The 24,768-nt window shown below is 55.4% G+C and overlaps 1 protein-coding gene across 1 annotated transcript in view; it reads right to left on the bottom strand.

Moving 5' to 3' along the window:
* The window catches only part of MYBPC2 (myosin binding protein C2), a 59,372-nt gene that overhangs the window by 17,706 nt on the left and 16,898 nt on the right, over positions 1–24,768 (bottom strand). The window contains exons 10-21 of the mRNA XM_085565857.1: positions 24,577–24,709; positions 22,707–22,831; positions 19,742–19,847; positions 18,280–18,446; positions 17,112–17,277; positions 13,599–13,705; positions 10,752–10,781; positions 9,916–10,055; positions 7,873–8,032; positions 6,642–6,746; positions 5,129–5,317; positions 2,153–2,287 (exon numbers count right to left, since the gene is read on the bottom strand). Of these exons, the coding sequence (XP_085421983.1) occupies positions 2,153–2,287; positions 5,129–5,317; positions 6,642–6,746; positions 7,873–8,032; positions 9,916–10,055; positions 10,752–10,781; positions 13,599–13,705; positions 17,112–17,277; positions 18,280–18,446; positions 19,742–19,847; positions 22,707–22,831; positions 24,577–24,709 (1,563 nt within the window). The remainder of the gene's footprint in view (positions 1–2,152; positions 2,288–5,128; positions 5,318–6,641; positions 6,747–7,872; positions 8,033–9,915; positions 10,056–10,751; positions 10,782–13,598; positions 13,706–17,111; positions 17,278–18,279; positions 18,447–19,741; positions 19,848–22,706; positions 22,832–24,576; positions 24,710–24,768) is intronic.

The following is a 24,768-nucleotide window of genomic DNA, read 5'->3' as shown; positions in this document are numbered from 1 at the left end:
CGTGGACTCTGGGGGGCCGAAATTGGGGTTAGGGGGTCGGGGGTACCGGATTTGGGGGGTTAGGGGGTTGGGGGTACCGGATTTGGGGGGTTATGGGGTCGGGGGGTATCAGATTTTGGGGTTATGGGGTTGGGGGTACCGGATTTTGGGGTTTTGGGGCTGGGGGCTCCACCAGCTCCGTGTTCGCGGGGGTCCACGTGGACGCTGGGGGGCCGAAATTGGGGTTAGGGGGTCGGGGGTACCAAATTTTGGGGTTGTGGGGTTGGGGGTTATTGGATTTGGGGGGTTATGGGGTCAGGAAAGGGGTTTTGGGGCTGGGGGCTCCACCAGCTCCGTGTTCGCGGGGGTCCACGTGGACTCTGGGGGGCCGAAATTGGGGTTAGGGGGTCGGGGGTACCAAATTTTGGGGGGTTATGGATTTGGGGAGGGGGTTATGGGGTCGGGGGGTATCGGATTTGGGGGGTTATGGGGTTGGGGGTCTCGGATTTTGGGGTTATGGGGTTGGGGGTATCGGATTTGGGGGGTTAGGGGGTTGGGGGTCTCAGATTTTGGGGTTTTGGGGCTGGGGGCTCCACCAGCTCCGTGTTCGCGGGGGTCCACGTGGCCTCTGGGGGGCCAAATCTGGGCTTAGGGGTTCGGAGTTACCAAATTTTGGGATCCCACCCCAAAATTTTGGGGTGCCCCACTCACCACCCCTCCCCAGTCCACCTCGATGCACCCCAAACTTTTGATTTCCCATAAAATTTTGGTATCGCCCCAAATTTCAGCCATTCCCAACAAGCTTTTGGATCCCAACCAAAATCTATTGGATTTTCCCCAAAATTTTGGATTTTCCCCCGAATTTTTGGATTCCCCCCGGATTTTGGGGTGCCCACTCACCACCCCTCCCCAGTCCACCTCGATGCACCCCAAAATTTTGATTTCCCACGAAATTTTGTGATTGTTCCAAATTTCAGCCATTCCCACCAAGTTTTTTGGTCTTAACCGAAATTTTTTGGATTTTCCCCAAAATTTTGGGGTTCCCCTGAATTTTTGGATTCCCCCCAAATTTTGGGGTGCCTCACTCCCCAGTCCACCTCGATGTCCCCCAAATTTTGGAATTCCCACCAAATCTGGGGTCACCCCAAATTTCTGCCATTCCCACCAAGTTTTTTGGTCGTAACCGAAATTTTTTGGATTTTCCCCCAAATTTTGGGATTCCCCCAAAATTCTGGGACTTCCCCCTAAATTTTGGGGTGCCCCACTCTCCAGTCCACCTCGATGTCCCCCAAATTTTGGGATTCCCATGAAATTCTGGTATCGCTCCAAATTTCAGCCATTCCCACCAAGTTTTTTGGTCGTAACTGAAATTTTTTGGATTTTCCCCAAATTTTTTGGATTCCCCCCCAAATTTTGGGACTTCCCCCCAAATTTTGGGGTACCCCACTCCCCAGTCCACCTCGATGTCCCCCAAATTTTGGGATTCCCATGAAATTCTGGTATCGCTCCAAATTTCTGCCATTCCCAACAAGTTTTTTGGTCGTAACCAAAATTTTTTGGATTTTCCCCCAAATTTTGGGGATCCCCCCAAATTCTGGGACTTCCCCCCAAATTTTGGGGTGCCCCACTCCCCAGTCCACCTCGATGTCCCCCAAAATTTGGGATTCCCATGAAATTCTGGTATCGCTCCAAATTTCTGCCATTCCCACCAAGTTTTTTGGTCGTAACCGAAATTTTTTGGATTTTCCCCCAAATTTTGGAATTCCCCCAAAATTCTGGGACTTCCACCCAAATTTTGGGGTACCCCACTCCCCAGTCCACCTCGATGCCCCCAAATTTTGGAATTCCCACCAAACTTCGGTATCACTCCAAATTTCAGCCATTCCCACCAAGTTTTTTGGTCGTAACTGAAATTTTTTGGATTTTCCCCCAAATTTTGGAATTCCCCCAAAATTCTGGGACTTCCCCCCAAATTTTGGGGTGCCCCACTCCCCAGTCCACCTCGATGTCCCCCAAACTTTTGATTTCCCATAAAATTTTGGTTTCGCCCCAAATTTCAGCCATTCCCACCAAGTTTTTTGGTCGTAACGGAAATTTTTTGGATTTTCCCCAAATTTTTTGGATTCCCCCCCAAATTTTAGGGTTCCCCCCGGATTTTGGGGTGCCCACTCACCCCCTTCGCGGCACCACTCCACCAGGTAGCCGTCGATGCCGCCGGCGCCCAGGCGCTCGGGCGGGCGCCACTTGAGCGTGGCCGTGGTGTCGGTGACGTCCTCCAGCACCAGGTGGGTGGGTTCGCTGGTGGGGGCTGCGGGGGGACCCCAAAAATCACCCCAAAATGATCACCCCAAAAAATCGACCCCAAAATGATCGACCCCAAAATTATCGACCCAAAAAGATCAACCCCAAAATGATCGACCCCAAAAATCACCCCAAAATTATCGACCCAAAAAGATCGACCCCAAAATGATCGACCCCAAAAATCACCCCAAAATTATCGACCCAAAAAGATCAACCCCAAAATGATCGACCCCAAAAATCAACCCGAAATCGTCAACCCCAAAATCACCCCAAAATTATCGACCCAAAAAATCGACCCCAAAATGATCGACCCCAAAAATCACCCCAAAATGATTGACCCAAAAAGATCAACCCCAAAATGATCGACCCCAAAAATCACCCCAGAATTATCAACCCAAAAAGATCAACCCCAAAATGATCGACCCCAAAAATCACCCCAAAATTATCGACCCAAAAAGATCGACCCCAAAATGATCGACCCCAAAAATCACCCCAAAATTATCGACCCAAAAAGATCAACCCCAAAATGATCGACCCCAAAAATCACCCCAAAATGATCACCCCAAAAAATCGACCCCAAAATGATCGACCCCAAAAATCACCCCAAAATTATCGACCCAAAAAGATCGACCCCAAAATGATCGACCCCAAAAATCACCCCAAAATTATCGACCCCAAAAAATCGACCCCAAAATGATCGACCCCAAAAATCACCCCAAAATTATCACCCCAAAATGATGCACCCCAAAATTCAGCCCGAAATTCGAAACCCCAAAATTCAGCCCGAAATCGTCGACACCGAAATGGTCGACCCCAAAAATCGACGCAAAATGGTCGACTCCAAAAATCAACACAAAATGGTCGACCCCAAAATGGTCGACCCCAAAAATCACCCCAAAATTATTGACCCAAAAAGATCAACCCCAAAATGATGGACCCCAAAAATCAACCCGAAATTATGAACCCCAAAAACCAGCCCCAAATCCTCAACCCCAAAATGATCGACCCCAAAAATCACCCCAAAATTATTGACCCCAAAAATCAACCCGAAATCCTCAACCCCAAAATTATCAACCCAAAAATCACCCCAAAATGGTCGACCCCAAAAATCACCCCAAAATGGTCGACCCCAAAAAATCGACCCGAAATTATGAACCCCAATAATCAACCTGAAATCCTCAACCCCAAAATGGTCGACCCCAAAAATCACCCCAAAATTATTGACCCGAAAAATCACCCCAAAATGGTCGACCCCAAAATGATCGACCCCAAAAATCACCCCAAAATTATCAACCCCAAAAATCTCCCCCAAATCCCCCTCAAATCCCCACCAGGACCCCCAAAATCTCCTTAAATTCCCCCAAATACCCCTGGGACCCCCAGACCCAATCCGGGACCCCCAAAATACTCCCCAAATTCCCTCCAGGACCCCCCAAATCCCCCTGGGTACCCCCAGACCCAATCCAGGACCCCCAAAATACTCCCCAAATTCCCTCCAGGACCCCCCAAATCCCCCCCAAACCCACCGGGACCCCCCAAATCCTCCCCAAATCCCCTCCAGGAGCCCCCAGACCCAATCCGGGACCCCCAAATCCTCCCCAAATCCCCTCCAGGAGCCCCCAGACCCAATCCAGGACCCCCAAATCTCCTTTAGGACCCCCGAATCCCCCTGGGACCCCCCAGACCCAATCCAGGACCCCCCAAATCCTCCCCAAATCCCCTCCGGGACCCCCCAAATCCTCCCTCAAATCCCCTCTAGGACCCCTCAAATCCCCTTAAATCCCCCCAGACCCCCCCGGGACCCCCCAAATCCCCCCCAAATCCCCCCCAGGACCCCCCTGGGACCCCTCCCCGGGACCCCCACCCACCGATGGGCATGAAGGGGGGGGTGTTGAGGCTGGGGGCCGAGACGCCGATGGCGTTGACGGCGAAGACCCTCATCTCGTAGAGCCCCCCCAAACCCCCCCGGGACCCCCCAAATCCTCCCCAAATCCCCCCCAAACCCCACCCGGGACCCCCCAAATCCTCCCCAAACCCCTCCAGGAGCCCCGAGACCCAATCCGGGACCCCCAAATCCTCCTCAAATCCCCCTGGGATCCCCCAGACCCAATCCAGGACCCCCCAAATCCCCTCCAGGATCCCCCAGACCCAATCCGGGACCCCCAAAATCCTCCCCAAATCCCCTCCAGAAACCCCCAAATCCCCCTGGGTACCCCCAGACCCAATCCAGGACCCCCAAAATACTCCCCAAATTCCCTCCAGGACCCCCCAAATCCCCCCCAAACCCACCGGGACCCCCCAAATCCCCTCCAGGAGCCCCCAGACCCAATCCAGGATCCCCCAGATCCTCTCCAAATCCCCCCCAAATCCCCCCGGGACCCCCCAAATCCTCCCCAAATCCCCCCCAAACCCCACCCGGGACCCCCCAAATCCTCCCCAAACCCCTCCAGGAGCCCCGAGACCCAATCCGGGACCCCCAAATCCTCCTCAAATCCCCCTGGGATCCCCCAGACCCAATCCAGGACCCCCCAAATCCCCTCCAGGATCCCCCAGACCCAATCCGGGACCCCCAAAATCCTCCCCAAATCCCCTCCAGGAACCCCCAAATCCCCCTGGGTACCCCCAGACCCAATCCAGGACCCCCAAAATCCTCCCCAAATTCCCTCCAGGACCCCCCAAATCCCCCCCAAACCCACCGGGACCCCCAAAATCCCCCCCAAATCCCCCCCAAACCCACCGGGACCCCCCAAATCCCCTCCAGGAGCCCCCAGACCCAATCCAGGATCCCCCAAATCCTCCCCAAATCCCCCCCAAACCCCTCTGGGACCCCTCTGGGACCCCCACCCACCGATGGGCATGAAGGGGGGGGTGTTGAGGCTGGGGGCCGAGACGCCGATGGCGTTGACGGCGAAGACCCTCATCTCGTAGAGCACACCCTCGATCATGCGCGTGGACTCGAAGGTGAGCGCCGGCAGCACCTCGAAGTTGAGCTTCATCCAGCGGTGGGAGCCCTTCTTCTTCCTCTCCACCAGGTAACCTGGGCAGGTGGGACAGGTGGGACAGGTGAGAGAGGTGGGACAGGTGAGGGACAGGTGAGAGAGGTGGGACAGGTGGGACACAGGTGGGACAGGTGAGACACAGGTGGGACAGGTGAGGGACAGGTCAGAGAGGTGGGACACAGGTGGGACACAGGTGGGACACAGGTGGGACAGGTGAGGGACAGAAGTTGAGCTTCATCCAGCGGTGGGAGCCCTTCTTCTTCCTCTCCACCAGGTAACCTGGACAGGTGGGACAGGTGGGACAGGTGGGACAGGTGGGGGACAGGTGAGGGACAGGTGGGACAGGTGAGGGACAGGTCAGAGAGGTGGGACACAGGTGGGACACAGGTGGGACACAGGTGGGACAGGTGAGGGACAGAAGTTGAGCTTCATCCAGCGGTGGGAGCCCTTCTTCTTCCTCTCCACCAGGTAACCTGGGCAGGTGGGACAGGTGAGGGACAGGTGGGACACAGGTGGGACACAGGTGGGACAGGTGGGACACAGGTGGGACACAGGTGGGACACAGGTGAGACAGGTGAGGGACAGGTGGGACAGGTGGGATGGGTGGGACAGGTGAGACACAGGTGGGACACACGTGGCCCAGGTGAGTCCCAGGTGAGACACAGGTGAGACAGGTGAGACACAGGTGAGAACACACATGGCCCAGGTGGGACACGGGTGGCCCAGGTGAGTCCCAGGTGAGACACAGGTGACACAGGTGAGACACAGGTGGCCCAGGTGAGACACAGGTGACACAGGTGAGACAGGTGAGGGCACACATGGCCCAGGTGGGACACATGTGGCCCAGGTGAGGCCCAGGTGAGACACAGGTGACACAGGTGAGGGCACACATGGCACAGGTGAGGACACACGGGTGGCCCAGGTGAGTCCCAGGTGAGACACAGGTGACACAGGTGAGGACACATGGGTGGCCCAGGTGGGACACGGGTGGCCCAGGTGAGTCCCAGGTGAGACACAGGTGACACAGGTGAGACAGGTGAGGACACACATGGCACAGGTGAGGACACACGGGTGGCCCAGGTGAGTCCCAGGTGAGACACAGGTGAGACAGGTGAGGACACTCGTGGCCCAGGTGAGTCCCAGGTGAGACACAGGTGACACAGGTGAGGGCACACATGGCACAGGTGAGGACACACGGGTGGCCCAGGTGAGTCCCAGGTGAGACACAGGTGACACAGGTGAGACACAGGTGGCCCAGGTGAGGCCCGGCTGTGCCAGGACCCCCAGCCCAGCCCGCAGCGGTGGCACGGAGGGGACGCCCAGGTGCGTGCCCAGGTGCCACCTGCCAGGTGTGGCCCTCACCTGTCACCGGCTGCCCCCCGTCGAACTTGGGGGGCTCCCAGACCAGCACGGCCCAGTCCTCGCCCACCTGGGTGACGCGCACGGCCTCGGGCGGGTCGGGGACGTCTGCGGGGACAGGGCACACCTGAGCGCCCAGGTGTGCCCAGGTGTGCCCCCAGGTATCCCCAGGAGCCCCCAGGTGTGCCCAGGTGTGTCTCCAGGGGTGCCCAGGTGTGTGCCCAGGTTCTCCCCAGGTGTGCCCCCAGGTGCGCCAGGTGTGCCCACCCATGACGCGGATGTTGATGGCGGCCGTGTCCCCCCAGGTGTCCCCAGGTGCGCCCAGGTGTCCCCAGGTGTCCCCAGGTTCTCCCCAGGTGTCCCCAGGTGTGCCCAGGTGTCCCCAGGTGTGTCCCCAGGTTCTCCCCAGGTGTCCCCAGGTGTGCCCAGGTGTCCCCAGGTGTGTCCCCAGGTTCTCCCCAGGTGCCCCCAGGTGCACCAGCTGCGCCCAGGTGTGCCTAGGTGTCCCCAGGTGTGCCCCCAGCTGCCTGAGGTGCCCCCAGGTGCCCCCAGGTGTCCCCAGGTGCGCCAGGTGTGCCCACCCATGACACGGATGTTGATGGCGGCCGTGTCCCCCCAGGTGTCCCCAGGTGCGCCCAGGTGTCCCCAGGTGTGTGCCCAGGTGCCCCCAGGTGCGCCAGGTGTGCCCCCAGGTGTCCCCAGGTGCGCCAGGTGTGCCCCCAGGTTCTCCCCAGGTGTGCCCAGGTGCCCCCAGGTGTGCCCAGGTGTGCCCAGGTGTGCCCAGGTGTCCCCAGCTGCCCCAGGTGTGCCCCCAGGTTCTCCCCAGGTGTGCCCAGGTGTCCCCAGGTGTCCCCAGCTGCCCCAGGTGTGTCCCCAGGTATCCCCAGCTGCCCCAGGTGTGTCCCCAGCTGCCCCAGGTGTGCCCCCAGGTGTCCCCAGGTGTGCCCAGGTGCCCCCAGCTGCCCCAGGTGTGTCCCCAGCCGCCCCAGGTGTGTCCCCAGGTATCCCCAGGTGTGTCCCCAGGTGCCCCCAGCTGCCCCAGGTGTGTCCCCAGCCGCCCCAGGTGTGCCCCCAGGTTCTCCCCAGGTGTGCCCAGGTGCCCCCAGCTGCCCCAGGTGTGCCCCCAGCTGCCCCAGGTGTGTCCCCAGGTATCCCCAGGTGTGTCCCCAGCTGCCCCAGGTGTGTCCCCAGCCGCCCCAGGTGTGTCCCCAGGTGTGTCCCCAGGTGTGCCCACCCACGACGCGGATGTTGATGGTGGCCGTGTCCTCTCCGGCCGGGTTGGTGACCCGGATCTGGTACCGTCCCTCGTCGGCGCGCTCGGCGCTCTCGATGACGAAACTGCTCAGCTCGTGCTTGGACTCGAGCCGGACGCGGCCCTCGGTGGCCGAGAACTCCTGCAGGTGAGATACAGGTGAGATACAGGTGAGATGGACAGGTGAGATGGACAGGTGACACAGGTGACACAGGTGACACAGGTGGGACAGGTGAGAGGACACCAGGAGCTGCTCAGCTCGTGCTTGGACTCGAGGCGGACGCGGCCCTCGGTGGCCGAGAACTCCTGCACAGGTGAGATGGACAGGTGAGATACAGGTGAGATACAGGTGAGATGGACAGGTGAGACAGGTGACACAGGTGGGACAGGTGGGACAGGTGACACAGGTGAGGGGACACCAGGAGCTGCTCAGCTCGTGCTTGGACTCGAGCCGGACGCGGCCCTCGGTGGCCGAGAACTCCTGCACAGGTGAGATACAGGTGAGATGGACAGGTGAGACAGGTGGGACAGGTGAGAGAGGTGGGACAGGTGAGACAGGTGACACAGGTGAGGGGACACCAGAACTGCTCAGCTCGTGCTTGGACTCGAGGCGGACGCGGCCCTCGGTGGCCGAGAACTCCTGCAGGTGAGATACAGGTGAGATACAGGTGAGACAGGTGGGATAGGTGACACAGGTGGGACAGGTGACACAGGTGACACAGGTGACACAGGTGAGGGGACACCAGAACTGCTCAGCTCGTGCTTGGACTCGAGGCGGACGCGGCCCTCGGTGGCCGAGAACTCCTGCAGGTGAGATACAGGTGAGATGGACAGGTGAGACAGGTGGGATAGGTGACACAGGTGGGACAGGTGACACAGGTGACACAGGTGACACAGGTGAGAGGACACCAGGAGCTGCTCAGCTCGTGCTTGGACTCGAGGCGGACGCGGCCCTCGGTGGCCGAGAACTCCTGCACAGGTGAGATACAGGTGAGATGGACAGGTGAGATGGACAGGTGAGATGGACAGGTGAGACAGGTGGGACAGGTGGGACAGGTGGGACAGGTGAGATGGACAGGTGAGATACAGGTGAGATGGACAGGTGAGATGGACAGGTGAGATACAGGTGACACAGGTGACACAGGTGTGACACAGGTGACACAGGTGACACAGGTGACACACAGGTGACACACAGGTGACACTGAGGTCTCACCTGTCTGTCCCTGCTCCAGGTGACGCTGGGCGGGGGCTCTCCCGAGATGGGCACAGGTGACACAGGTGTGACACAGGTGACACACAGATGGCACAGGTGACACAGGTGTGACACAGAGGTGACACAGGTGACACACAGGTGACACCCAGGAGGTCTCACCTGTCCGTCCCTGCTCCAGGTGACGCTGGGTGGTGGCTCTCCGGAGATGGGCACAGGTGACACAGGTGACACACAGGTGACACACAGATGGCACAGGTGACACAGGTGACACAGGTGACACAGGTGTGACACAGGTGTGACACAGGTGACACTCAGGTGACACAGGTGACACTGAGGTCTCACCTGTCCGTCCCTGCTCCAGGTGACGCTGGGCGGGGGCTCTCCGGAGATGGGCACAGGTGACACAGGTGACACAGGTGACACAGGTGACACACAGGTGACACACAGGTGACACAGGTGTGACACAGGTGACACAGGTGTGACACAGGTGACACAGGTGACACAGAGGTGACACAGGTGACACAGATGACACAGAGGTGACACACAGGTGTGCCACAGGGGTCTCACCTGTCCGTCCCTGCTCCAGGTGACGCTGGGCGGGGGCTCTCCGGAGATGGGCACAGGTGACACAGGTGATGCACAGGTGACACAGGTGACACACAGGTGACACAGAGGTGACACACAGGTGACACAGGTGTGACACAGGTGACACAGGTGACACACAGGTGACACACAGGTGACACAGGTGACACAGGTGACACACAGGTGACACAGGTGACACAGGTGACACAGGTGTGCCACAGGGGTCTCACCTGTCCGTCCCTGCTCCAGGTGACGCTGGGTGGTGGCTCTCCGGAGATGGGCACGTCCAGCCGCACTTTGTTGCCCGCCACCACCACCAGGCTGTTCTCCGCGTCCCGGCCCGAGCAGTCCAGGTGGATCTTGGGCGGCTCTGCAGGCGGGCACAGGTGGGCACAGGTGGCCACAGGTGGGCACAGGTGTGCTCTGTCCTGCCAGGGGTTTCTTCTCCCCACCAGGTGTGCTCTGTCCCCTCAGGTGTGCCCACATGTCCTCCCAGGTGCCCCCAGGTGTGCCCAGGTGCCCCCAGGTGTGCCCAGGTGTCTTCCCTGGCGTCCCCCTCAGGTGTCCCCAGGTGCCCCCAGGTGTGCCCAGCTGTGCCCAGGTGTCCCCCCAGGTGTGCTCTGTGCCCTCAGTGAGTCCCAGGTGTGCCAGGTGTCCCCCCAAGTGTGCCCAGGTGTCACCTCAGGTGTTGCCAGGTGTCCCAGGTGTGTCTAGGTGTCCCCCCAAGTGTGCCCGGGTGTCCCCAGGTGTGCCCCCCCAGGTGTCCCAGGTGTGCCCAGGTGTGCCCAGGTGTCCCCCAGGTGTCCCCTCAGGTGCTCCCCCAGGTGTCCCCCAGGTGTCCCCTCAGGTGCTCCCCCAGGTGTCCCCAGGTGTCCCCAGGTGTCCCAGGTGTCCCCAGGTGTGCCCAGGTGTGCCCAGGTGTCCCCAGGTGTCCCCAGGTGTCCCAGGTGTCCCCAGGTGTGTCCAGGTGTGCCCAGGTGTGCCCAGGTGTCCCCAGGTGTGTCCCCAGGTGTGCCCAGGTGTGCCCAGGTATCCCCAGGTGTCCCCAGGTGCCCGCTGCCCTCACCTTGCTTGGGCACGTACTCCACCTTGATCTCTGTTGGGGAGAGGGGGGTCAGTGACGTCACAGGCCCCGCCCAGCGGCCGTGACGTCATCGATGACGTCACCGGGAAGGCGGTGACGTCACTGCCCCCATTGCCCCCCAAATTCCCCCCAAATTTCCCCCAAACCCCCAAATTTTTCCCATATTCCCCCAAATTTTTCCCAAATCCCCCCAAAACTCCCTAAATTTCCCCCAAATTTCCTCTAAAGGCCCCCAAAATTTCCCCCAAATTGCTCCCGAATCCCCCAAATTTTTCCCAAATTTCCCCCAATTTTTCCCCAATTTCCCCAAATATCCCCAACCTCCCCCCAAATTTCCACTAAATCCCCTCAAAACCCCCAAATTTTCCCCAAATCCCCCCAAATTCCCCCAAAACCCCCCAAATTTCCCCAAATTTTCCCCAAATCCCACCCAAAACCCCCAAAACCCCCAAATTCCCCCCAAATTTCCCCAAATACCCCCCAAATCGCCCAAATTTTTCCCAAATCTCCCTAAATTTCCCCCAAATTTCCCCTAAATCCCCCCAAAATCCCCCCAAATCCACCCCAGAACCCGATTTTTTTCCAAAATTCCCCCAAATTTTCCCCCAGTTTTCCTCAAAACCCCTAAATTTCCCCCAAATCCCCTAAATTGTCCCTAAATCCCCCCAAAATTCCCCAAAATTCCCCCAAATCCCCCAGAAATCCCCCCAAAACCCCCAGATTTTTCCCCAAATCCCCCAATTTTTTCCCCAATTTCCCCAAATTTCCCCCAAATCTCCCATTTTTTTCCCCAATCCTCCCAAATGTCCCCCAAATTGCCCCCAATTCCCCCCAAATCCCCCCAAATTTCCCCTAAATTCCCTCAAATCCCCCAACCCCCCAAATTTTTCCCCAATTTCCCCAATTTTTTCCCAATTTTTTCCCCAATTTCCCCAAATCCCCCCAAAACCCCCAAATTTTTCCCCAATTTTTTCCCAATTTTTTCCCCAATTCCCCCAAATCCCCCCAAATTTTTCCCCAATTTGCCCCATTTTTTCCAAAATCCCCCCCAAAACCCCCAATTTTTTCCCCAAATTTTCCCATATTTCCCCCAATTCCCCCCAAGTTTTCCCCAATTTCCCCAATTTTTCCCCAAATCCCCCAAATTTCCCCCCAAATCCCCCCCAGAACCCCCAATTTTTCCCCAACTTCCCCCCCAATTTCCCCAATTTTTCCCCAGATTTTCCCCAAATTTCCCCCAATTCCCCCAATTTTTCCCCCAATTCCCCCATTTTTCCCCAATTTCCCCAATTTTTCCCCAGTTTTTTCTGCAAATTTCCCCCTATTCCCCCCATTTTTTCCCAAATCCCCCCAAATCCCCCCCAGAACCCCCAATTTTTCCCCAACTTCCCCAATTTTTTCCCCAAGTCCCCCAATTTTCCCCCAATTCCCCCAATTTTCCCCCAATTCCCCCAATTATTCCCCAGTTTTTTCCCCAATTTTTCCCCAATTTCCCCAATTTTTTCCCAATTCCCCCAAATTTCCCCCAATTCCCCCAAATTTCCCCAATTCCCCCAATTATTCCCCAGTTTTTTCCCCAATTTTTCCCCAATTTCCCCAATTTTTTCCCAATTCCCCCAAATTTCCCCCAATTCCCCCAAATTTCCCCAATTCCCCCAATTTTTCCCCAGTTTTTTCCCCAATTTTTCCCCAATTTCCCCAATTTTTTCCCAAATCCCCCCCAAATCCCTCCAAAACCCCAAATTTTCCCCCAAATTTCCCCCAATTCCCCCAATTTTTCCCCAATTTCCCCAATTTTTTCCCAATTTCCCCAAATTTCCCCCAATTCCCCCCATTTTTCCCCAATTCCCCCAATTTTCCCCCATTTTTTCCCCAATTTTTCCCCAGTTTTTTCCCCAATTTTCCCAATTTTTTCCCAAATCCCCCCCAAATCCCTCCAAAACCCCAAATTTTTCCCCAAATTTCTCCCAATTCCCCCCATTTTTTCCCCAATTTTTTCCCCAAATTTCCCCCAATTCCCCCAATTTTTCCCCAATTCCCCCAATTTTTCCCCAGTTTTTTCCCCAATTTTTTTCCCCAAATTTCCCCCAATTCCTCCCATTTTTTCCCCAATTTTTTTCCCCAAATTTCCCCCAATTCCCCCCATTTTTTCCCCAATTTTCCCCCAAATTTCCCCCCATTTTTTCCCCAATTTTTTCCCCAAATTTTCCCCAATTTTTTCCCCCAATTCCCCCAAATTTCCCCAATTTTTTCCCAATTTTTTCCCCAAATTTCCCCCAATTCCCCCCATTTTTTCCCCAATTTTTCCCCAAATTTCCCCCAATTTTTTCCCCAATTTTTCCCCAATTCCCCCCATTTTTTCCCCAATTTTTCCCCAATTCCCCCCATTTTTTCCCCAATTTTTCCCCAAATTTCCCCCAATTCCCCCCATTTTTTCCCCAATTTTTTCCCAAATTTCCCCCAATTCCCCCCATTTTTTCCCCAATTTTTTCCCCAAATTTTCCCCAATTTTTTCCCAATTTTTTCCCCCAATTCCCCCAAATTTCCCCAATTTTTTCCCCCAATTCCCCCAATTTCCCCAATTTTTTCCCCAAATTTCCCCCAATTCCCCCCAATTTTTTCCCAATTTTTTCCCCCAATTTCCCCCCAAATTTCCCCCAATTCTTTCCCCAAATTTTCCCCAATTTTTTACCCAATTTTTCCCCAAATTTCCCCCAATTCCCCTCATTTTCCCCCAATTTTTTCCCCAATTTTTCCCCCCAATTCCCCCAATTTTTCCCCAAATTTCCCAAAACCCCCCAGATTTGCCCCAGATTTGCCCGTGCCCACCGAGGAAGTTGAGCTTGGCCGAGAGCGTGAGGGCGAAGCCGTCGGGGACGAAGGTGTAATCGCCCTCGTCCTCGGGCCGCACGTCGTCGATCACCAGCTTGTGGATCCTGCGGGGCCAAAAAATCCCAAAAATCCCCAAAATCCCCACAGCCAAAAAAATCCCCAGCCGAAAATCGCAAAATTGCAAAAATTCCCGCTCGAAAATCACCAAAATTGCAAAAATTCCCGCTCAAAAATCACCAAAATTGCAAAAATTCCCGCTCAAAAATCCCAAAAATCCCAACAATTCCCGCTCAAAAATCCCCAAAATCCCCAAAATCCCCACAGCCAAAAAATCCCCAGCCGAAAATCACTAAAATTGCAAAAATTCCTGCTCAAAAATCACCAAAATTGCAAAAATTCCCGCTCAAAAATCCCCAAAATCCCCAAAATCCCCACAGCCAAAAAATCCCCAGCCGAAAATCACTAAAATTGCAAAAATTCCTGCTCAAAAATCACCAAAATTGCAAAAATTCCCGCTCAAAAATCCCAAAAATCCCAACAATTCCCGCTCAAAAATCCCAAAAATCCCCAAAATCCCCACAGCCAAAAAAATCCCCAGCCGAAAATCGCAAAATTGCAAAAATTCCCACTCGAAAATCACCAAAATTGCAAAAATTCCCGCTCAAAAATCCCAAAAATCCCAACAATTCCCGCTCAAAAATCCCCAAAATCCCCAAAATCCCCACAGCCAAAAAATCCCCAGCCGAAAATCACTAAAATTGCAAAAATTCCTGCTCAAAAATCACCAAAATTGCAAAAATTCCCGCTCAAAAATCCCCAAAATCCCCAAAATCCCCACAGCCAAAAAATCCCCAGCCGAAAATCACTAAAATTGCAAAAATTCCTGCTCAAAAATCACCAAAATTGCAAAAATTCCCGCTCAAAAATCCCAAAAATCCCAACAATTCCCGCTCAAAAATCCCAAAAATCCCCAAAATCCCCACAGCCAAAAAAATCCCCAGCCGAAAATCGCAAAATTGCAAAAATTCCCACTCGAAAATCACCAAAATTGCAAAAATTCCCGCTCAAAAATCCCAAAAATCCCAACAATTCCCGCTCAAAAATCCCCAAAATCCCCAAAATCCCCACAGCCAAAAAATCCCCAGCCGAAAATCGCAAAATTGCAAAAATTCCTGCTCAAAAATCACCAAAATTGCAAAAATTCCCGCTCAAAAATCACCAAAATTGCAAAAATTCCCGCTCAAAAATCCCAAAAATCCCCAAAATCCCCACAGCCAAAAAAATCCCCAGCCGAAAATCGCAAAATTGCAAAAATTCCCGCTAAAAAATCACCAAAATTGCAAAAATTCCCGCTCAAAAATCACCAAAATCGCAAAAATTCCCGCTCAAAAATCACCAAAATTCCCGCCCGAAAATCCCCAAATCCAAAAAAATTCCAACTCAAAAATCACAAAACCAAAAAAAATTTCTGGTCGAAAATCACCAAAATCCAAAAAAATTCCCACCCGAAAATCACCAAAATTGCAAAAATTCCCGCTCAAAAATCACCAAAATCCCAACAATTCCCGCTCAAAAATCCCAAAAATCCCCAAAATCCCCACAGCCAAAAAAATCCCCAGCCGAAAATCGCAAAATTGCAAAAATTCCTGCTCAAAAATCACCAAAATTGCAAAAATTCCCGCTCAAAAATCACCAAAATTCCCGCCCGAAAATCCCCAAATCCAAAAACATTCCAACTCAAAAATCACAAAACCAAAAAAATTTCTGGTTGAAAATCACCAAAATCCAAAAAAATTCCCGCCCGAAAATCCCAAAATCGAAAAAAATTCCCAGCCAAAAATCAAAAAACCAAAAAAATTCCCGCCTGAAAATCACCAAAATCCAAAAAAATTCCCGCCCGAAAATCACCAAAATTGCAAAAAGTCCCAGCCGAAAATCAGAAAATCCGAAAAAATTCCAACTCAAAAATCACAAAATCCCAAAAATCCCAAAATCCGAAAACATTCCAACTCAAAAATCACAAAAACAAAAAAATTCCAACTCAAAAATTGAAAATTGCAAAAAGCCCCAGCCGAAAATCCCAAAATCCCAAAAAAATTCCCGCCCGAAAATCCCAAAATCCAAAAAAATCCCAAAAATCCCAAAAATCCCAAAAATTCCTTCACAAAAATCCCAAAAATTCCCAGCCAAAATTGGTGAAATCCCAAAAAATTCCCACTCAAAAATCCCAAAAATCCCAAAATCCAAAAAAATTCCGTTCAAAAATCCCAAAAATTCCATTCGGGTTTTTTTTTTTTGGGGGGGGGTGGGGGGTGATTTTGGGGATTTTTTGGGGAATTTTGGGGATTTTTGGGGAGTTTTTCAGGAATTTTGGGATTTTTTGGGGAATTCTTGAGATTTCTGGGGAATTTTGGGGACTTTTGGGGAATTTTTGGGATTTTTTTTTGGGAATTTTGGGGATTTTTGGGGGGAAATTTTGGGATTTTTGGGATATTTTGGGGATATTTTGCCAGTTTTTTAATTTTTTTTTTTTTGAGATATTTTGGGGGGGATTTTTTCGGGTAATTTTGGGATATTTTTGGGACATTTTGGGATATTTTTGGGATTTTTTTGGGATTTTTTGGGGGGATATTTTTGGGACATTTTGGGATATTTTTGGGATATTTTTGGGATTTTTTTGGGGGATATTTTTGGGATATTTTGGGATTTTTTTGGGGATATTTTTGGGATTTTTTTTGGGATATTTTTGGGATATTTTGGGGATATTTTTTTGGGGATTTTTTTTGATATTTTGGGACATTTTGGGATATTTTTGGGATTTTTTTGGGATATTTTTGGGGGATATTTTTGGGATATTTTTGGGATATTTTGGGATATTTTTGGGATTTTTTTTGGGATATTTTTGGGATATTTTGGGATATTTTTGGGATATTTTGGGGATATTTTGGGGATTTTTTGGGGATTTTTTTTGGGGATTTTTTTTGATATTTTGGGACATTTTGGGATATTTTTGGGATTTTTTTTGGGATATTTTTGGGATATTTTGGGGATATTTTTTTGGGGATTTTTTTTGATATTTTGGGACATTTGGGGATATTTTTGGGATTTTTTTTTGGGATATTTTTGGGATATTTTGGGGATATTTTTTTGGGGATTTTTTTTTATATTTTGGGACATTTTGGGATATTTTTGGGATATTTTGGGGATATTTTTGGGATATTTTGGGGATATTTTTTTGGGGATTTTTTTTGATATTTTGGGACATTTTGGGATATTTTTGGGATATTTTTGGGATTTTTTTGGGGGATATTTTTGGGATATTTTTGGGACATTTTGGGATATTTTTGGGGGATATTTTTGGGATATTTTGGGATATTTTTGGGATATTTTTGGGATATTTTGGGGATATTTTTTTGGGGATTTTTTTTTATATTTTGGGACATTTTGGGATATTTTTGGGATTTTTTTTTGGAATATTTTTGGGATATTTTGGGATTTTCGGAGCCTCACCGGCCGGTGTGCGAGATGTGGATGCGTTTGCTGGGCCGGACCTCGACGCCGTTCTTGAACCAGCGGCCGGTGACCTTCTCGTCCGACACCTCGCACTTGAACACGGCCTGCTCGGCCGCCTGCACCGTCAGGTCCGCGATGCCCTGCAGCACCTCCAGCTGCTTCTCTGCGGGCCAAAAAACCCCAAAATTCCATCAGAACCCCAAAAAATTCCATGGGAACCTCAAAAATTCCATGGAAACGCCAAGAAGTTCATTGGAACCACCAAAAACCCACAGGAACCCTTGAAGAACCCATGGAGAACATCTGGAGAACTTCCTGCAGCACCTCCAGCTGCTTCTCTGCGGGCCAGAAAACCCAAAATTCCATGGGAACCCAAAAAAACCCCACAGGAACCCTTGAAGAACCGATGGAGAACATCTGGAGAATTTCTTGCAGCACCTCCAGCTGCTTTTCTGCGGGCCAAAGCCCCCAAAATTCCATGAGAACCCCAAAAAATTCCATGGGAACCTCAAAAAATTCCAGGGGAACCCCAAAGAATTCCATGGGAACCCAAAAAACCCCACAGGAACCCTTGGAGAACCCATGGAGAACATCTGAAGAACTTCCTGCAGCACCTCCAGCTGCTTCTCTGTGGGCCAGAAAATCCAAAATTCCATGAGAACCCCAAAGAATTCCATGGGAACCCAAAAAACCCCACAGGAACCCTTGAAGAACCCATGGAGAACATCTGGAGAACTTCCTGCAGCACCTCCAGCTGCTTCTCTGCAGGCAAAAAAATCCAAAAATTCCATGAGAACCCAAAAAAATCCACAAAAACCCTTGAAGAACCCATGGAGAACTCATGAAAACATCTCGAGAACTTCCTGCAGCACCTCCAGCTGCTTCTCTGCAGGCCAAAAACCCCAAAATTCCATCAGAACCCCCAAAATTCCATGGGAACCTCAAAAAATTCTATGGGAACCTCCAGGACCTTCCACAAGGTGACCCTCAAACATCTCCTGGAGCTTTTGGGACCTCCCAGGCCCTTCCAGGACCCCTCAAATTCCTCTGAAACCTTCTGAGATCTCCAAGAACTTCCACAAGGTGACCCTCAAACATCTCCTGGAGCTTTTGGGACCTCCCAGGACCACGAAGAACCGCGGAGGAACGGCGGAGGAGGTCCCACCTTCCACGATGACCTCGGCCTCGGCCTCGCCGCCGTTGGTCATGATGCGGTAGCGGCCGGTGTCCTCCTTGGTGGCCTCGTTGAGGATCAGGAAGTGCTTCTTGCCGTCCTTCTTGAAGCGGTACTTGAAGGTCTCCTCGCGGGTCAGCTCCACCCCGTCCTTCGTCCTGAGGGGGACACGGGGTGGGCACAGGGTGGGCGTGGAGATGGACAGGGAGATGGACACCAGGTGGACATGGAGACGGACATGGACATGGAGATGGGGTGGGCATGGAGATGGACATGGAGGTGGAGATGGGGTGAGCATGGAGATGGACATGAGGTGGGCATGGAGATGGACATGGAGATGGGGATGGACTTGGAGATGGACATGGAGATGGATATGGAGACGGACATGGAGATGGACATGGAGATGGAGTGGGCATGGAGAGGGACATGGAGATGGGGATGGACTTGGAGATGGACATGGAGATGGATATGGAGACGGACATGGAGATGGAGATGGACATGGAGATGGAGTGGGCATGGAGAGGGACATGGAGATGGAGATGGGGTGAGCATGGAGATGGACATGGAGGTGGGGTGAGCATGGAGATGGACATGGACATGGAGATGGCGTGAGCATGGAGATGGACATGGAGATGGGGTGGGCATGGAGATGGACATGGAGGTGGACACCAGGTGGACATGGAGACGGACATGGAGATGGACATGAGGTGGACACCCCGTGGGCATGGGGTGGACACAAAGATGGAGATGGAGTGGACATGGAGATGGATATGGAGTGGACATGGAGATGGACATGGGGTGGACATGGAGATGGAGATGGAGATGGGATAGACATGAGGTGGACATGGGCATGGACATGGACATGGAGATGGACATGGAGATGGACATGGAGACGGACATGGACATGGGGTGGACATGGAGATGGACATGGGATGGACATGGAGATGGAGATGGGGATGGACATGGAGATGGAAATGGGATGGACATGGAAATGGACATGGAGATGGAGATGGAGATGGAGATGGAGATGGAGATGGAGATGGAGATGGACATGGACATGGAGATGGACATGGGGTGGACATGGAGATGGAAATGGGATGGACATGGAAATGGACATGGAGATGGAGATGGAGATGGAGATGGAGATGGAGATGGACATGGACATGGAGATGGACATGGGGTGGACATGGAGATGGACATGGGATGGACATGGACATGGGGTGGACATGGAGATGGACATGGGATGGACATGGAAATGGAGATGGGGATGGACATGGAGATGGACATGGAGATGGACATGGACATGGAGATGGACACGGGGTGGACATGGAGATAGACATGGACGTGGACACGAGATGGACATGGAGATGGACATGGGGATGGACATGGGGATGGAGATGGAGATGGACATGGAGATGGACACGGACACACGGAGGTCCAGCTCCGGCCGTACCACATGACCTGCGCGCCCTCCTCGGACACTTCGGCCTCCAGCACCACCCGCTCGCCCACCAGAACCTGCTGGTCCTCAGGACCATGAACGATGGTCACCGGTGGCTCTGTGAGGGACAGGTGAGGGACAGGTGAGGTGACACAGGGGACACCAGAACCTGCTGGTCCTCAGGACCATGAACAATGGTCACCGGTGGCTCTGAGGGGGACAGGTGAGGGACAGGTGAGGTGACACAGGGGACACCAGAACCTGCTGGTCCTCAGGACCATGAACGATGGTCACTGGTGGCTCTGAGGGGGACAGGGGACATGGGACAGCTGAGGGACAGCCGAGGGTGACCCCCAAACATCTCACAGAGCCCCCAAAAACCCCCCCAGATGCCCCAGGTGGCCCCAGGTGTGCCCAGGTACCCCAAAGTACCCCCAGATGCCCTCAAACCTCCCCAGATGCCCTCAAACCACTCCAGGTACCCCAAAGTACCCCCAGATGCCTTCAAACCTCCCCAGATGCCCTCAAACCTCCCCAGATGCCCTCAAACCCCTCCAGGTGTTCCCAGGTACCCCCAGGTGCCCCAAAGTACCCCCAGATGCCCTCAAAGCCCCCCAGATGTCCTCAAACGCCCCCAGGTACCACCAGATGCCCTCAAACCCCCCCAGGTGTCCCAGGTGTCCCAGGTGTGTCCCAGGTGTGTCCCAGGTGTGTCCCAGGTGTCCCAGGTGTCCCAGGTGTCCAGGTGTCCCACCTTTGACGAAGACCTCGGTGAAGCTCTTCTCGTCGTTGACCCGGCACTCGGACCCCCAGGTACCCCAAAGTACCCCCAGATGCCCTCAAACCCCTCCAGGTGTTCCCAGGTACCCCCAGGTGCCCCAAAGTACCCCCAGATGCCCTCAAAGGCCCCCAGATGTCCTCAAACGCCCCCAGGTGTCCCAGGTCCCCAGGTCCCCAGCTGTCCCAGGTGTCCCAGCTGTCCCAGGTGTCCCAGGTGTCCCAGGTGTCCCAGGTGTCCCAGGTGCCCAGGTGCCCAGGTGTCCCAGGTGTCCCAGGTGTGTCCCAGGTGTCCCAGGTGTCCCAGGTGTGTCCCAGGTGTCCCAGATGTCCCAGGTGTCCCAGGTGTGTCCCAGCTGTCCCAGGTGTCCCAGGTCCCCAGGTGTCCCAGGTGTGTCCCAGGTGTCCCAGGTCCCCAGGTGTGTCCCAGGTGTCCCAGGTGTCCCAGGTGTCCCAGGTCCCCAGGTCCCCAGGTGTCCCAGGTGTCCCAGGTGTGTCCCAGGTGTCCCAGGTCCCCAGGTCCCCAGGTGTCCCAGGTGTCCCAGGTGTCCCAGGTGTCCCAGGTGTCCCAGGTGTGTCCCAGGTCCCCAGGTCCCCAGGTGTCCCAGGTGTCCCAGGTGTCCCACCTTTGACGAAGACCTCGGTGAAGCTCTTCTCGTCGTTGACCCGGCACTCGGACCCCCAGGTGCCCCAAAGTACCCCCAGATACCCTCAAACCCCTCCAGGTGCCCCCAGGTGTGCCCAGATGCCCTCAAACCCCCCCAGGTGTCCCAGATGTCCCAGGTGTGTCCCAGGTGTCCCAGGTGTCCCAGGTGTCCCAGGTGTCCCAGGTGTCCCACCTTTGACGAAGACCTCGGTGAAGCTCTTCTCGTCGTTGACCCGGCACTCGGACCCCCAGGTGCCCCAAAGTACCTCCAGATGCCCTCAAACCTCCCCAGATGTCCTCAAACCTCCCCAGATGTCCTCAAACCTCCCCAGATGCCCCCAAACCCCTCTAGGTGCCCCCAGGTGTGCCCAGATGTCCTCAAACCTCCCCAGATGCCCTCAAATCCCCCCAGGTGTCCCAGATGTCCCAGGTGTCCCAGGTGTCCCAGGTGTCCCAGATGCCCCAGGTGTCCCAGGTGTCCCAGGTGTCCCAGGTGTCCCAGGTCCCCAGGTGTCCCAGGTGTGTCCCAGGTGTCCCAGGTCCCCAGGTGCCCAGGTGTCCCAGGTGTCCCAGGTGTCCCAGGTGTGTCCCAGGTGTGTCCCAGGTGTCCCAGGTGTGTCCCAGGTGTGTCCCAGGTGTCCCAGGTGTCCCAGCTGTCCCAGGTGTCCCAGGTGTCCCCAGGTGTCCCAGGTGTCCCAGGTGTCCCAGGTGTGTCCCAGGTGTGTCCCAGGTGTCCCAGGTGTCCCAGGTGTGTCCCAGGTGTGTCCCAGGTGTCCCAGGTGTCCCAGGTGTCCCAGGTCCCCAGGTCCCCAGGTCCCCAGGTCCCCAGGTGCCCAGGTGCCCAGGTCCCCAGGTGTCCCAGGTGTCCCAGGTGTCCCAGGTGTGTCCCAGGTGTCCCAGGTGTCCCAGGTGTCCCAGGTGTCCCAGGTGTCCCAGGTCCCCAGGTCCCCAGGTCCCCAGGTCCCCAGGTGCCCAGGTGCCCAGGTCCCCAGGTGTCCCAGGTGTCCCAGGTGTCCCAGATGTCCCAGATGTCCCAGATGTCCCAGGTGCCCAGGTGTCCCCAGGTGTGTCCCAGGTGTGTCCCAGGTGTGTCCCAGGTGTCCCAGGTGTCCCAGGTGTCCAGGTGTCCCACCTTTGACGAAGACCTCGGTGAAGCTCTTCTCGTCGTTGACCCGGCACTCGGACCCCCAGGTACCCCAAAGTACCCCCAGATGCCCTCAAACCCCTCCAGGTGCCCCCAGGTGTGCCCAGATGCCCTCAAACCCCCCCAGGTGTCCCAGGTGTGTCCCAGGTGTCCCAGGTGTCCCAGGTCCCCAGGTCCCCAGGTGTCCCAGGTGTCCCAGGTGTCCCAGGTGTCCCAGGTGTCCCAGGTGTGTCCCAGGTGTCCCAGGTGTCCCAGGTCCCCAGGTCCCCAGGTGTCCCAGGTGTCCCAGGTGTCCCAGGTGTCCCAGGTGTCCCAGGTGTCCCAGGTGTCCCAGGTGTGTCCCAGGTGTCCCAGGTGTGTCCCAGGTGTCCCAGGTGGCCCAGGTGTCCCAGGTGTCCCAGGTGTCCCACCTTTGACGAAGACCTCGGTGAAGCTCTTCTCGTCGTTGACCCGGCACTCGTAGGCGGCGTCGTCGGCCAGGGAACATTTGTTGATGGTCAGGATGCGCTTCAGCCCCACGTTCTCGAACACGTACCTGCGGGCGGGCACACCTGGGCACACCTGGGCACACCTGGGGACACCTGGGCACACCTGGGGGCACCTGGGGGGACCTGGGGGGACCTGGGGGCACCTGGGGGGACCTGGGGGGACCTGGGGGCACCTGGGGACACCTGGGCACACCTGGGGGCACCTGGGGGGACCTGGGGGGACCTGGGGGCACCTGGGGGGACCTGGGGGGACCTGGGGGCACCTGGGGACACCTGGGACACACCTGGGGGCACCTGGGGGCACCTGGGGGCATCTGGGGACACCTGGGCGCACCTGGGGGCACCTGGGGGCACCTGGGCACACCTGGGCGCACCTGGGCGCACCTGGGGGTGTCTGGGGACACCTGGGGACACCTGGGCACGCCTGGGGACACCTGGGGGCACCTGGGGGCATCTGGGGACACCTGGGGACATCTGTGCCACACCTGGGGGCATCTGGGGGGCATCTGGGGGCACCTGAGACACACCTGGGGACACCTGGGGAGACCTGGGCACACCTGGGGGTGTCTGGGGACACCTGGGGGCACCTGGGGGCACCTGGGGGCACCTGGGGACACCTGGGCACACCTGGGGGCACCTGGGGACATCTGTGCCACACCTGGGGGCATCTGGGGGCACCTGGGGGCACCTGGGCACACCTGGGGACACCTGGGGACACCTGGGGGCATCTGGGGACACCTGGGACACACCTGGGGACACCTGGGGCACACCTGGGGGCATCTGGGGACACCTGGGGGCACCTGGGACACACCTGTGCCACACCTGGGACACACCTGTGCCACACCTGGGCACACCTGTGCCACACCTGGGCACACCTGTGCCACACCTGGGACACACCTGGGCACACCTGGGGGCACCTGGGGGTACCTGGGGGCACCTGGGCACACCTGGGCACACCTGGAGACACCTGGGGACACCTGGGGACACCTGGGGTAGTCTGAGGGACACCTGGGGACAGCTGAGGGGCACCTGTGCCACACCTGGGGTCACCTGGGGACAACTGGGCACACCTGGGCACGCCTGTGCCACACCTGTGTGACACCTGGGGGCAACTGGGGTGGTCTGAGGGACACCTGGGGGCACCTGGGGGCACCTGGGCCACACCTGGGCCACACCTGGGCCACACCTGTGCCACACCTGGGCACACCTGGGGGCACCTGGGGGCACCTGGGGGCATCTAAGGACAACTGGGGACAGCTGGGGACAACTGGGGAGCACCTGTGCCCACCTGGCACACCTGTGCCACACCTGGGGGTGTCTAAGGACACCTGGGGACACCTGGGGTGGTCTGAGGGACACCTGGGCACACCTGGGCACACCTGGGGGTGTCTGGGGACAACTGGGGACAACTGGGGAGCACCTGTGCCACACCTGTGCCACACCTGTGCCCACCTGTGCCCACCTGGGGGTGTCTGGGGACAACTGGGGACACCTGGGGGTGTCTAAGGGCACCTGGGGACAACTGGGGACACCTGGGGAGCACCTGGGACACACCTGTGCCCACCCGTGCCACACCTGTGCCCACCTGTGCCCACCTGTGCCCACCTGGGGGTGTCTGGGGACAACTGGGGACACCTGGGGGTGTCTAAGGGCACCTGGGGACAACTGGGGACACCTGGGGAGCACCTGAGACACACCTGTGCCACACCTGTGCCCACCTGTGCCACACCTGTGCCCACCCGTGCCACACCTGTGCCACACCTGTGCCCACCTGTGCCCACCTGGCACTCACTTGTTGCTGGGCTTGATGAGCTGCCCGTTCTTGTACCACTTGAGGGGCAGGTCGGGGTTGCTGAGCTCCACCATCAGCCGGATCTTGTTGCCCTTGTCCACCTGGTAGGCGGGGTCCAGCTTCCGGATGAAGGCTGGGGGGGACAGGGGAGGTCAGGGGACCTCCAAAAACCACCTGAGAACCTCCAAAAAC

Source organism: Lonchura striata, chromosome 37 (genome assembly GCF_050655825.1).
Source record: "Lonchura striata isolate lonStrDom1 chromosome 37, ASM5065582v1, whole genome shotgun sequence".
Classification (NCBI taxonomy): Eukaryota; Metazoa; Chordata; class Aves; order Passeriformes; family Estrildidae; genus Lonchura; species Lonchura striata.
The sequence above is the reverse complement of the archived record's forward strand: the minus strand, read 5'-3'. Positions and strand labels throughout refer to the sequence as shown.